Here is a 13,630-nt window from a genome sequence, read left to right on the forward strand (position 1 = left end):
GACTTTGATTTAGGGGTAAACCTGTATTTAATCTTTGATTTTGAAAGTATGAGAGCTGTATCTCACGTTTTATTCTAATTGATGCTTCTAACATCGTTGTTGGATTACTTGCTCGTATTATGTGACCTAGTTTGGGTTCTAATCCTGTCAATAAAGTATTTAATATCATTGACTCGATTAGTACTGATTGTGCAATTTTTTGTTCGTGAGTCAAGTTTGAAGCTTGAATGCAAGATAACATTTTTGCATTGTGACTTTGTAGTCTTGAGTAAAATGTCAGTGCATTTTCTCCATTTCCTTGTTTTATTCTCTGTAGATCTTGAATTAGTGACGTTAGATCTCGCGTATCACCAAAGTGAGAATTTAATAAACCTCTGATCTCTTGATAAGTTCCTGGGTTTCTGGAATTTATCAATTGAGCAGCTTTTCCTCTCAATTTATTTCTAATATGTATTGAGAGTAAAGTTTTTTGTTGATCTACGGCCATGCGTTCGGCATGATCGCAAGCATTTATGAAATTTCCTAGCGAAATTGAATCACCATCGTATTCGGGAACAATTGAAAATATTTCAGAAAGTTTGTAGGGTTCAATTGGATCATTATTTTCTGCCATTTTTAAATTGTTATTCAAAATTTGAACGAGGGTTAATCAAAATTTCAACTCAATTGTGATGATAATTCAAAGTGTACTCACGCTTTTCCTTATCCTAGTTTCTTATTCTATTCTTCTTTGTTTTTCTTTTTCGTTGTGGCTTCTGGTTGCCTGGTGTGGCGGGATGAAATCCTACTTCATAAGCTCTGGCTACAGCAAGATGAGCAGCGTTCGACGACTTACGCGTGTTTCCTGGAGTGATTTCTTCACAACGGATGGGCAACGGCGACGACTTATGCGGGTTTCTTGTTGCTGAAGAGACCGTCCTGTCCACTGGGTTGGTGCTTGTTCTTCTTCTTGTCGAAAGTCTGGAGACTACCGCTGTTTGGATATCAGCGTTTCTCAAGATCCGTACGACTGCGCCAATTTGTTATGTGGTTCACACTGAATTTATATTTTTAAAAACAAACTTTATTGAATATAATTATTTACAATAAAGTATTAAATATTACAAAAATGATTCAAGAAATCGACGAACTTGGATAGTCGCGAAGTGATTCAAGAATGAGGCGTCCTCTTGTTTTCCCATATTTATAGGATCAGGAACTGCTCATGTAGATATGCGTTTCTTCGAATGTTCTAGAAAAACCTTGGAAATGTGCTGAATATGCTGAGTCATTTCCTGGGTAACTGCGTAGTGGCTGATGCAATATTTGTTTATTATGGTGCAATCCTTGGACAAAGGGTGCATTGATTTTTCTAATATAACAGCCATAACATCTGATTTCTTTTCTGTCAGATCTGTCATGCGGGCTTGACTTTGACGTTGACGTTTCATGTCTACCAACATAACGCTTTTGTTTAGTACCACTGGCGCTGGCAAATGCACTACCTGTTTTACCGGCATCCACCTCCATTTCCAATAACTTGGTTTAAATGGCGTCGGTTGTAATCGAAATTCCAGAATGTTCGATAGCCATGATCATTGGAGAGTGTTTTTCTGGCAAGCCGGTCAGAAGTAAACTTCCGATTCACTCATCATTGATTTCAAAACCGGTACCTTTTAGTTTCTGTCCAGTTTCAACAACTTGGTTCACGTAGTCTGTCATAGAATCACAATTTTCAAGTCGAACAGAAATCAAGGTCCTGACCAAACTGATTCTTCTCGAAACTCCTGAGTCATCAAACATTGATTTTAGTTTATCCCATAACTCTTTCGCAGTTTTCGCTTCCTTGATATGGACGTAAAGTGTCGAATCTATTGTGAGTATCAACTTCGCATTGGCTTTCGCATCGTGGTCAGCCACTACTTCCGTGATGCATTTTTCTATTCCCTCTAGAACCAGGAAATTATGTACTGCAAACGCCCAATCATCATAATTTTCACGTCCTTTTAGTTTAGGAACATTAACCATATATGAATGCACTTGTTATAGGAACTGTTATTCTGGGGCCATAACCTATTGCGAAATTGAATGATGCGCACATAACAAGTTATCAGCACAGACTGCTCATTTATTCATTATGAAAAGAATACATAAAAGAACAAAGACAAACATAGTGATTCATAATGATGCGTCAAGATGGCGCTATAGGTATTTAAGTCAGGCATATTTTAAACTATTTTAACAGTCAAAACAGTAGCACTGAATTAGCACAGAAATTTCACGATTTGAGAAGGAAATTGAAAAATACATCAATTCAGCTAACACATTATATCTAAGCAAGGTTCTGCAGGAAATTAGTAGTGATTCTTGATCATTCTGACAGAATGTAAACAGTTAAAAAAGCAGCATAGACATACCAAGTAAAATACACTTAAACAATATTGAATATTTCAATGGCATTGATATTTCTAGTGTCTTTGCAAAACACTTCAGTTGAGTTCATACAAATGACTGTTGATGGTTCAGCATTTACTGAGAATACTGATATCTATGTACTATATAGATCATCATAATAACATTGATGCAGCTAGGTGTTTGAAGATGAAAAAGTCGATTGGGCCTGATACTTGTCGACTTCTTGTTATATCCATTGAAAACTATCTTTAACCTATCCTTGAGAAGCAAAACATTTCCTGACATCTGGAAAGAAGTAAAGGTTATTCCAGTCTTCAAAAAAGGTGACAAAATCAAAATTATCAATTACAGACCGGTTGTAGTGTTATCAGCACCAGCCAAACTTTTTGAAACTGTCATTGTCTCTATAGATTAGTTTTTCCTATGATATCACAGTTCCAAGATGGCTTCATGAAAAAAAAGGCCCACTTTTAGTAATTTTAGAAATGTTAACCAATTTAAAGCTGAAAACTTGGATAGTCGTGCTCAAGTGGACATTATATACACCAAATCTGCTGAAACTTTTGATGAAGTCTCACATCCAATTTTTCTAAGAACTAGAATATAATTTTGGTTTTCATCCCAACCTGATGAAATTTTTCAGTTCATATCTATCTAATCGAAACAAAGTATGATAGTGAAAGGGCCATTTATTGCATCGCCTGGAGTTCCCCAGGGTTCCAACTTGGGTCCTTTGTTATTGATTTTATTCATCAACAGTCTTGTAAAAAATATCACATCATCTTGCTACTTGTTGTTTGCAAATGACTTACAAATTTTTAAAAGAATATCAACAGTTGAAGATTGTGTACATCTACAGAACATATATAAATAGCATCGTTTAATGGTCAAAAAAGAACAAATTTTTATTCAACGTTCAAAAGTGTAATACTATGACCTTCTCCCAAAAAAAATTCAGTATAATATACTTACAGCTACGAGATGGACGGTATAAATTCAACAGAACTCGAGAAATAACAGACCTTGGTGTTATTTTCGATTATAAATTATCATTTAGATCTCATATACTGAATGTAACAAACAAGGCCTCGAAGATGTATGGGTTTGTAGTTCGCAACTCTAGGCAATTCAACAATATTACCTGCATCAAACATTTGTATATCACTCTTATTAGAATCATTTTGGAATATGCTTCCATTATCTGGTATCCTCAGTATAACTGTCACAAGTATAGCATTGAAAGAGTTCAAAACAAATTTCTGAGATATCTTCACTTCAAAGAAATAGGTAACTACTACATTGATATTTCCAAAGTAGTGCTACTTGGAATGTACTACATACAAACCTTCGAGAAAAGAAGAGTATTTGCATACTCAATATACTTGTACAATATGGTACATAGTGAAGTGGATGATCCCTGTCTTCTATTTCAATTCTATTCAATTTCAATGTACCTGCTTATGAAACTAGATAGTTTCGCACATTTTATATTGAATCTGCAAGAACAAATTTTTATCAAAATGCCCCATTAAATGTATGCGCAATGCCTATAATAATGTACAAAATGTCTGTGATGTCTTCCTCCAAAATCTTACTAGTTTCAGAAATAGGTTGTATCAAATTGTATAACTCTTGTTGATTATTTTTTTTATTTTGTTTCTCATTTTGTTGTATGTACAAATCTATTTGTGATATATACCTTTCCTACTCTGAAACTGAGCCATGGTCTGTAAATAAAATAAATAAAAAATAAATAGGTAGTATGATTATAGTTTTTATTCATTGGTTGAAACTGTTTTCCATGGCCTTGACCTTCGAGAAAAAAAGTCCCTTAACCCATATGTTCACCTATCGTCTTTCTAGGTGATGATCGAGAAATCTGAAGTGAAAAAGTATCATCTGAGTCTGAAGGTTTTTTAAGAATGATTACATCTGTTACAAGTTATATTTTTGTGATATTGAATGAAGTCGTTAATGAATAATTGAATAACCTACAGTAATAAAATTATTTCATTTGATTTTTTATGAATCGGTTTGAAAATACTATGAGTACAAACCCACTTTCATGGATGAAACCTGTCCTTTGAAATGGTATTCTGAAAAATGACGATATAATCGTCTCTACTTCTATAAATAAATCAGTATCTCACTAAATAATATAACACGTAATGTGTGTTATAGGAATCTAATGGGGGATTGTAAATTCTTTGGGTGTGATAAGTCAAGTTCAAACGGCCTAGGCTTATTATTAACTGAATAATCTATTGCTGTCCAATTTTACTCCTACGCTAGTTCCACTCGAATATACCAAAGCCATACTAGAGAAGTTAATTGTACAGCTCTTTAAAATTAGGAATGAGCAAAGTGCAATTTGAAAATAACAAAAAATTTTAACATATTGTGAAATGGAAATACTCTCAACGTTATTCCAAAAAAATTAGATTTAATAAGCATTGCTGCCCACGTTAAGAAGTTTTACATCTTTCCGACTTTTTGATGGAAACTCTTTGTTTGAATTTCTGTATTGTCATGCCAACTTTCATCATCCAAACGGTGAAAAGATAGTAGGAGAAGAAGAAAGTTATTCTCTCAGGCCATGTGAATATATAAAACAGTCCATAGGGCCACCTTCCTATCCAAAAGTAAGTTAGAATTAACCTATAAAACAAATTTATATAACGAAACCTATCAAACAGTAATCACAATACTTACAGAGTATGATAGGAGATCACAATCACATTCAGTCCGAAAAAAGCAGAAATGAAAGTAGGAAGGAGTTGGTTGGCAATCAACATTTCTATTGCGGCAAATATCAGAATATTTGTATGTAAACAATGGTTGAGCCAGGTTGGAATGTATTTATCCAAAACTTCTGGAAGAACAAACTCTCTGTTGATGTTGTATAAGCTCCAAAACATTGTCGAAACGAATACCGAGAATGGAAATAAGGAACTGGTGAAAATATATCCTTTATACCTTAACATTTTTTCTTGGATATCTCGCCTTATCGATAACATATGAAGAATATCGTACATCAAAGCAGAAGTGAAGTAAACCAGTTGAATGAGCTGAAACAAAAAATGACGTTTTTATGAAGTTTTTTTTCATGAGATTTTATGATATTTATTCAGTTCATATATGGATGAATGTACACACATATGAACAATGTACATACAATTATTATACTTTTCCAGATAATTAATATACATATACATATATATGCCAACAGCTAACAAGAAATAATATTTTCCGAACAAGGGTGACAATTTCAACGAATGACCTAACTTAACTCTTTGGAGAATAATTACCCGTCAGTAGTGATAGAAATTCCACACACATTGTAAAAATTTCACTTAACAATTAACGAAACCACAAAACGTGTTTCACTACCTATACAACCTTCAGACGAATTGAATACAGACTTTAAACATGTATTGATGACGCATGTAGAAGCTACTTCACAGTGAATCACGAGTTGCGGTGTTGTGAACTGTTAAGTCAAAATATTACAATGAAGTGTTGTCCTTCGGGGGCGTTCCCACGTACCATTCTACGTTGTAGCGGCTGGCTGGCCTCCCAGTCTGGGTTTATAGTCTATGGTCCATACGACGCTGTTGGTGACTGGCTCCGCCATGAAGCCACCCCCAAGTCTCTGTTCACTTCAAGGCAACTCCCTGGCCTACCTCCACCCCCTAGTTCTTCCACTAGGACGCCAGTTCTGTAATTTCCGCAGACACACTGCGCGTCTGGGCGCGGTGTGTCTACTTCCCGGAAACTGCTAAGGCTTTCACCTTGGGAGCATCGCGATGTCTGGCATCAAGAGTCCTGGCGTTCGTCTTCCATTCTCATGACTTCTCAATTTGGTCATTTTGTTCCGCACACATTTCAACACGCTGCTGTCTCGTTGTCGGAGCCGATCTCAGCATAGGAAATCGCACTCGAAGATTCAACATTGCGCGAAGCCCTAACTGGGGTGCGCTCTGTGTTCTAGAGTTCATTGCTTTTCGGAGATGGTGTCCAGCTTTCTTATGACGTAGTAACATCTCCTGGCGTTCCCTCGCTGAAGTTTTCAAATCCATTCTTCTGGTGTTTGGAGTGTTTGGAGTGTTTGAAGTCCTAAAGCGATTTAAAACAATTTGAGCAGTTCGCGGGCTACCCTCAGCGGAACGTTTACACGATTTGAGGACAGCGTTATCCTTTGTGACATATTGGATTCTCTAACTATTCGTCTTGTAGAAAAACCAACAATGTCCGGAGTATGTCGCTCTGCGACCAAAGGAGAGGCCTCAGACTAGCTGATTCTACCTGAGTTTTCGTTATGCTGTTCTGCCCACTTCAAGTTCGTGCGTCGTTGAACTCAGGTCGTCGTCGTGGTAGACGTTGTCTTTAGCCTCGACACCAACGTAAGATGTTGGATATAATTACGAATTGTTGATATTTATGGCGGTTGTTTTGTCGGGTGTCATCGACGATTCAGAGTGTTGAATAGAATCAGAGAAGGATGCACTGAGTATCGGAGAGATTCAAAGAGCGTGGTTGAATTATAAAAACGAAACATGTAGATGAAAATATTGGATGCGCGAAAGTGATATAGTAATAATAATGTACGATGAATCAGATTGAAGAAAAAATACATTGCGGTGGGCATTCAGTGTAGTATACATGGTGTCCAAAAATACATCATTTAAAAAATCATGGCGTCAATGTGTATGTACAAGGTGTGGAAAAAATACATCATTTACAAAAATATTTTCGTTTAATATTTCACCGTGCGGTTCCTCAATGTGTACAGGCTGTCTCAAAATACATCATTTCATGAAAAACATGGTATTAATGTATATACAGGGTGTTTCAAAATACATCATTCAAAAACAGATATGTCGGTTGACCAAGAAAATGGCATGCAAAAGTGTCGGTGAGTTACGTGTTGTGGAGTTAACGTTCGAAGGTAGGCGCAATGGGGAAGCGAAGTATTCGACAGTGGCATTTCAACATACGTTGTTTTGCATACGTTTCAACCGCTTTACATGCGTTTCGACCGTTTTGCATGTGTTTCGATCGTTTTGCGTGCGTTTCGACCATTTTGCGTGCGTTTATTCGTTATTGTTTCATCGTCTTTGCCGTTTTTTCGTCGTTGTTTTCTGTTTTTATCAAGGGTATATTATTGTTGAGGTTGGGTAAAGAAAAGAAATAATTTCAAAAATGAATTTATTATATATTTTTATTTTGGTAACATATCACAAAGCCATTCGTATAAAATATCTACGTTTTGGAGACTGCAATTGTAGTTGGTTCGGTTGCGAATGTGATGCATGTAGGGTGAGACACCTTCATTGTTGGCGAACGTGGGAACTATCCATTTTGTATTGTCATAGCTTTCCAAATTCACAACGTATGTAGGTATATTCAACTCGTGAAATTTTGCAGTTAGATAGTTATTTTTTTGATGTCCTCGCACATAAATGACATCTACACCTGGTGGATTTTCCACGAGGATGGCATCCAATTGATTATATTCCACAAAGTCAGAGGAATACCTCAATTCGTGAATGTTTCACTCCAAGTAACAAGCGGTACGACGATTTTCTTAACTCAAACAGGAAAATGGTGTGTTTGGCAGCAGTAAAATTCACTACATTGAATTCCAATCCTAATTAATATCCGTTTCTTTAGGATAGAATTTTTGCTCGACGGTGAAGCCTTGAATATCTACAACAGCTATTCTCATGTTGACTCTTCGATTGATACTGAAGCAAAATCACATGTTCAGTTTCATTTTTTAATAATTTCGCTGACTGGGAGGTGTTCTATGACAGTGTCGTGCACAATGATACAATAGGCTCTAATATTTTGAGGAAATCCCTCGGATGCTTCGATTTCAAGTTATACATCAACACTGGAACTTTTGATGCTTTCGTCCCTTCTGGAACAAATGATGACATAGAGAACTTTGTCCGTGAAGAAAGTGAAAGTGAGAAGAGGATTATGTTGATTAGCAATTTTGTAGCTAAGACCAAATTGCAAGTAGTTAAAATGAGCTTGCAAAAAATTCCCCTTTGCAAAATTGCGAGTAGTTGAAATAAGCTTGCGAAAAGTTTCCCTTTGCAAACTTCAAATGCATATTTTCTTTGGAGTATTATTCACTGAATATTACTGGAGTTTTTTCCCAACACCAAATCGTTATTTTTACACCTCGACACGTGTTTCGATCACCAAGTGATCATCTTCATGAGGAAGATAAAACTTTATCTTCCTCTTAAAGATGATCACTTGGTGATCTAAACACGTGTCGAGGTGTAAAAATAACGATTTGGTGATCATCTTCAAGAGGAAGATAAAACTATACTTCCTCTTGAAGATGATCACTTGGCGATCGAAACACGTGTCGAGGTGTAAAAATAACGATTTGGTGTTGGGAAAAAACTCCAGTAATATTCATTACTACATCAAAGGATCCAAACAGTACATCATAAGTATTATTCACTGTTTAGAGTGAGCGTTATATTGGTGATATTCAAATGATTGAATTATTGTTGGATCATTGGTGACTTTAGCGTTATCACGATTTTTTTGGGAACATACAATCACATAGCGAGGGCTTTCAAGGAACGAAGAAGTCTTGACGGCCATATTTCATTTCTTGCATCTTGTGCGAGAGCAGGCAGCATATGGACTTCCAATTTTCTGAACTATAAATGGGAGTGTCAGCTTGGATAGCTTTCAATAGTTGCAATTTAATTTGATCATGCGGAATGATTCGTTTAACTTTGAGTTCGATATTTTCAATTTTCAACTCAATTTTCGTGTTCGGTGTTGGTGCAGCAGGAGAATCTTCTATTTTGAAACAGCTCGTACTAATTGAATGGTATGTTGACCGTAGGAAACACACTGATAATCGTTGAAATTATTCAAAAACTGCTTGATGGGTATGAGCATGTTGATGCGTTGTATTGATGACACCCGTATTGCTGGGAAAAGTCCAACCGGAGGTGGCCAAGTGTTTGATATCTTCGTCGGTGTAGGTGAGAAAGCCTCTAACAGTACCAACAATTCCAAGTTCACGAACTGCTTCCAATTCCTTACCACTCTGCTCATAACTCGCAAATTGAAACATGAAAGCACCAGCATTGTTTACGAATGACACCTTATCGTCCCCTTTTGGTCTTCTCAGATTTTTCGCTAATGAATAGTAGATTATCGTACAAAGCATCTTAGGCATCAGAAAGATTGACATCGATTTCAATAACATCGTTGTTGCGAAAAGACTTGACATAAGGATAGTAGGTACGCCACTCTACCTTTTGTATGGACTCATCGTTTTGCGGTTTTCGAAAAATGTTGAACACTTGATTGGACAACATGATAGCCAAGAGATTCCGGAAACAATTTATTTTCCGTTGTCAATAGTTGTCGACTAGCGGAGGTCTTGGGAAAGACTGAAGTGGGATATGGAGGCGAATTATTTTTAAAGATAGTCAGCACCATACTTTCGCTTCAATTCCAATTATTTCTTCGTTTCGAAAATCAATAAGCCTAGAATGTTGATCGAGCACACACAGGTGTTTCGTCAATTGCTCACCCAAGATCGACAACAACAGCAAATTCGTATATCGTATGAGACGATGTGTCGTTGTAGAAGGCTCCAAACGTAATGTGTTATCTATGTATATGGTGCGTACTTTAATGATATCCATATGTAGATCGGATTCGGTATGTACGTTTGGTTTGAAGAGAGTAGATGACAACCCCAAAATGTGAGCCAAGCTATTTGCAGGTCGGAAATCAAACGAGTGTTCCAGACAGAATATTTCACTTTTCAGCGGTTTGAGATAGAAAAAATCCTCAGGGTTTTCTTTGAGCGTTTTAGGTGGGATGTATCTGTTTATTGATTCTTCGATGTATCGGTTATCGATAATGTATTGTTCAGTTTTGTCGCCGTTTCCATAGTAGTATAATATCATACGTTTTTCAATGTTGGGTATACTGTTGTACGAATGGAAACTGAGCAAAGCCAAATTATATTCAGAATCAGAAGCTGGTCGAATGGGTGGATTGAAATCGATAGAGAGCTTCGAAGAACGACTCGTTAGCGTTAATATGACTGATATAATGTCAGTATGACATCTCCTATATTAATGATTGAAACAACAATGACATTTTGAATGAAAATCATTTATTTCTACAATAATAACATTCTATTTGTGAACTCACATGACCAAAAAACATTGGTTTTTGCAGGGATGATGCACCTGATGTAGGTGGCAACTCATGTAGGTAATGGTAAACAAACCTGCGAATTGATGTTGGTAATCCTTTGGTAATCTATGCCAAACATTCAATCCCAGGGTTCAACATTCTCAATCAAATAGTCAATCGATAAAGTCATCAATTCAGCATGGGTTAGATCCCGCAAAGATTGAATCTCCAATCATTTTTGCCGATATTATGAAGCAGAAACTGTAGGCACAGATGTCCGCAATTACTCTGGTAAAAATTTTGATCCTGAACATTGTTATATGTAATCGTTATACCCCTTCCGAAATATCTTACCAATTCCGTTGGAGGTTTTAGATTATCGAAACTATCGAAATATCGTACAGCATTACCGTTTTAAATGTAAGCTACCCAATAACTGCCTGCATTCAATTGTGAATCCAAGTTCAATACAGGTCATTTTCGCAGTCGAGGACCACAAAACTCCACGAGTATGTGGAATTCTCAGTTGACAAGCACATTTTGTAATTTCCGAATCATATAATGCTCTTTGGGGTAGCTTCAGAGGAAGACTTCGTTCTTTGCGTTGATGTTGTTTCTTTAGGAACAGACCAAATCCTCGAGGTGTTTGTCATAGGTACCAACAGGAACCTAAATGTTCCATAGCTTCATTGTGACGTTGATCTCCTTCGAGTTTCTTTTTTGCATTTTTTGCATCTATTATGGTTTTTGCGATGGCGTCTGCTCCAACTGTCAACGATCCCAAAGCTGGAAGGGATTCCTCCAGATTTTGATCGAATGGGATTATCCTAGGTATCTGCATGTTTCTTAATATTGGTAGGATATGGCCTCCAGTTTTTAGTAATTTTTTTAAGCATATTACATCGAAAGGACAACCCTATGCCGAGCATACGTTTCGCTTTCGATGGTGTAGTTACGAGCCAAGCTGCAGCTTTTTCACCAAATCCAGCGTCTCTTGATGTGCTTTATCTCGAAGGAGTCACTTTGAGAATATGAGATATCGTGACCCCTACAATATTCCTCCAAAGGATTTACACCGGTGTCACCGTGTTCCAATCTCTTTTTCAATTTGGTGCCAGGTCTAACCCTCAGGGTTGTCGTTCAGACTAGGGCTTGAACCACCGACTAACACGGCAGTCAATTCGAGTGAGTGAACAAAGCACCCACGCCGAACCGCTTGGCTACCGACCGACAGGTAGATGTAATTCGAACGGGAGCTTATTGATGAGCGAATTGACAACTGCCGCACCGGAGTAAGTCAACATTTCAACATTTTTATTTATAACCGTAGCGCACTCATTGTCCGACATCACATCATGGAAATCGTTCAACAAGACAAAACATTACCTATTGAAAATTGAGACTTTTTGAATAAAGCCAACAATAGTGGTTTTGTAGGGAAGCATGGAATATTACTGACCAATTCGTTTCGTGCAATAATTTGTGGGTCAAGTGGTTGTGGAAAGACAAACACTATCTTAACATTGCTATTCCACCTAAATGGTATGAAATTCGAAAATATCTAGATATATTCAAAATCATTGTATCATCCTATCATCCTAAATATCAAGTGCTTCAAAAAATTTTCAGTAAAGTCAAAGAGTTGAAATATTATCCGTTCAGGGAAAATGAGGATGTCATAAGCAATCACGAAGCCAAATCAAATTCCATATTCATTTTCGATGATGTCGCATGCGATGACCAACAGATAATTCGCGAATATTATTCTGCATGTAGACATAAGAACATTGACGTCGCCTATCTTTGTCGGACATATTCAAAAATCCCCAAATAATTGATACTAGACAACTGCAATATGATTGTACTTTTCAAACAGGGTGAAATAAATTTGAAACATGTACTTGATGAACACGTCTCTCCCGACATGTCTTTCGATGAATTCAAGAGAATGTGTGCCGAATGTTGGCAACATTGTAATAATGAAAGATCTCGATACGAATGGTAGGCGTTATCGTCAAGGGTTCGACAGATATATAAGTATACATAGAGTGTGATGTTATATCTTTCACCAACATGAAACCGTTGAGCGAAGGAATAAAATCAACGAAATTGCAGGCACCATTAAAAAAAAAATGGGTCTGAAATTAAGTAAATCCGAAGAAGATGTGTCACTGTGAAGATTTTTCAAATCCCTATATCTATTCCATTAAGGGAAATAACGAATGAAACAACAACACAATCAGCTACTACCCCATTGGAAACAGACAAAAATCGAACTCGAACAAAATATAGTGGAAGAGCCTGAAATGACTCAATTTCAATCCCTCGTACATGTTGCAGGTACAGATGGTGAAGATGATAATGATGAAATCGTTTTTAGTGGGTATGCACATGACAACAAGGTGAAAATGTTGCGACAGGTATAAATGAACAAGTTTTAGAAGAATATATCGATCAATATCCTATAATGTCTCAAATGTACATTAAAAACCATTGGGAAAATGACAAAGAAAACGATAAAGTTTACGGTTCCATATATGAAGGGGTATTCTCAAAATGGTTCCTGGGCCAAAAAGAAATCGATTTTGACAAGCGTAACGGATACATAAAATTGGCTAGGTATTACTGGAAAGGAACACCCGTTATATATGAACTGTTATTTCTCGACATGTCTGAAAAAAATTTTGGATTTATCCAGCGCTCACAAGAATTCTGATATATATCTCATGGAAAAAGTGTTGATGAAAAAAGATGAAAAAATGTACGTTAAATCCCAGCCATTTCATCAGTTTGGATAACAAATACAACAGTTGGATCGAACACGTTGATTTTTTATAGAATCTTATGGGAAACAGCAATGTATTGACTGGGCCTTTTTTGAAGAAATATTTGTGTGTTCAACAAACACACAATTTCTGAAATGGACCACGTGATCTGAAACTATAAGAGCGCATGCAAATACAAATGGATATTCAGTTTGAAAACGGAAATGTCTCCTGATAGTGGTTACGGTAGTGAAGTTGAAGTAATGTTCGACAGT

The 13,630-nt window shown here is 36.7% G+C and overlaps 1 protein-coding gene across 2 annotated transcripts in view; it reads right to left on the reverse strand.

The window, feature by feature from the left end:
- Window positions 1-2,081: 2,081 nt before the first annotated feature.
- Window positions 2,082-13,630, reverse strand: part of LOC141484364 (androgen-dependent TFPI-regulating protein-like) — a 100,170-nt gene continuing 88,621 nt past the window's right edge. The window contains exons 3-4 of one of the 2 annotated variants that reach the window (XM_074179414.1): window positions 5,107-5,462; window positions 2,082-2,679 (exon numbers count right to left, since the gene is read on the reverse strand). In XM_074179414.1, coding sequence (XP_074035515.1) covers window positions 2,643-2,679; window positions 5,107-5,462 — 393 coding nt within the window. In that variant the 3' untranslated portion in view covers window positions 2,082-2,642. Of the gene's footprint in view, window positions 5,053-5,106; window positions 5,463-13,630 lie in introns of both variants that reach the window. The other variant, XM_074179413.1, reaches the window with a different exon arrangement.

The sequence above is a fragment of the Leptinotarsa decemlineata genome, unplaced genomic scaffold (assembly GCF_025532065.1).
Source record: "Leptinotarsa decemlineata unplaced genomic scaffold, Ldec_3_MD MMD2_tig00005521_RagTag_RagTag, whole genome shotgun sequence".
Taxonomy (NCBI): Eukaryota; Metazoa; Arthropoda; class Insecta; order Coleoptera; family Chrysomelidae; genus Leptinotarsa; species Leptinotarsa decemlineata.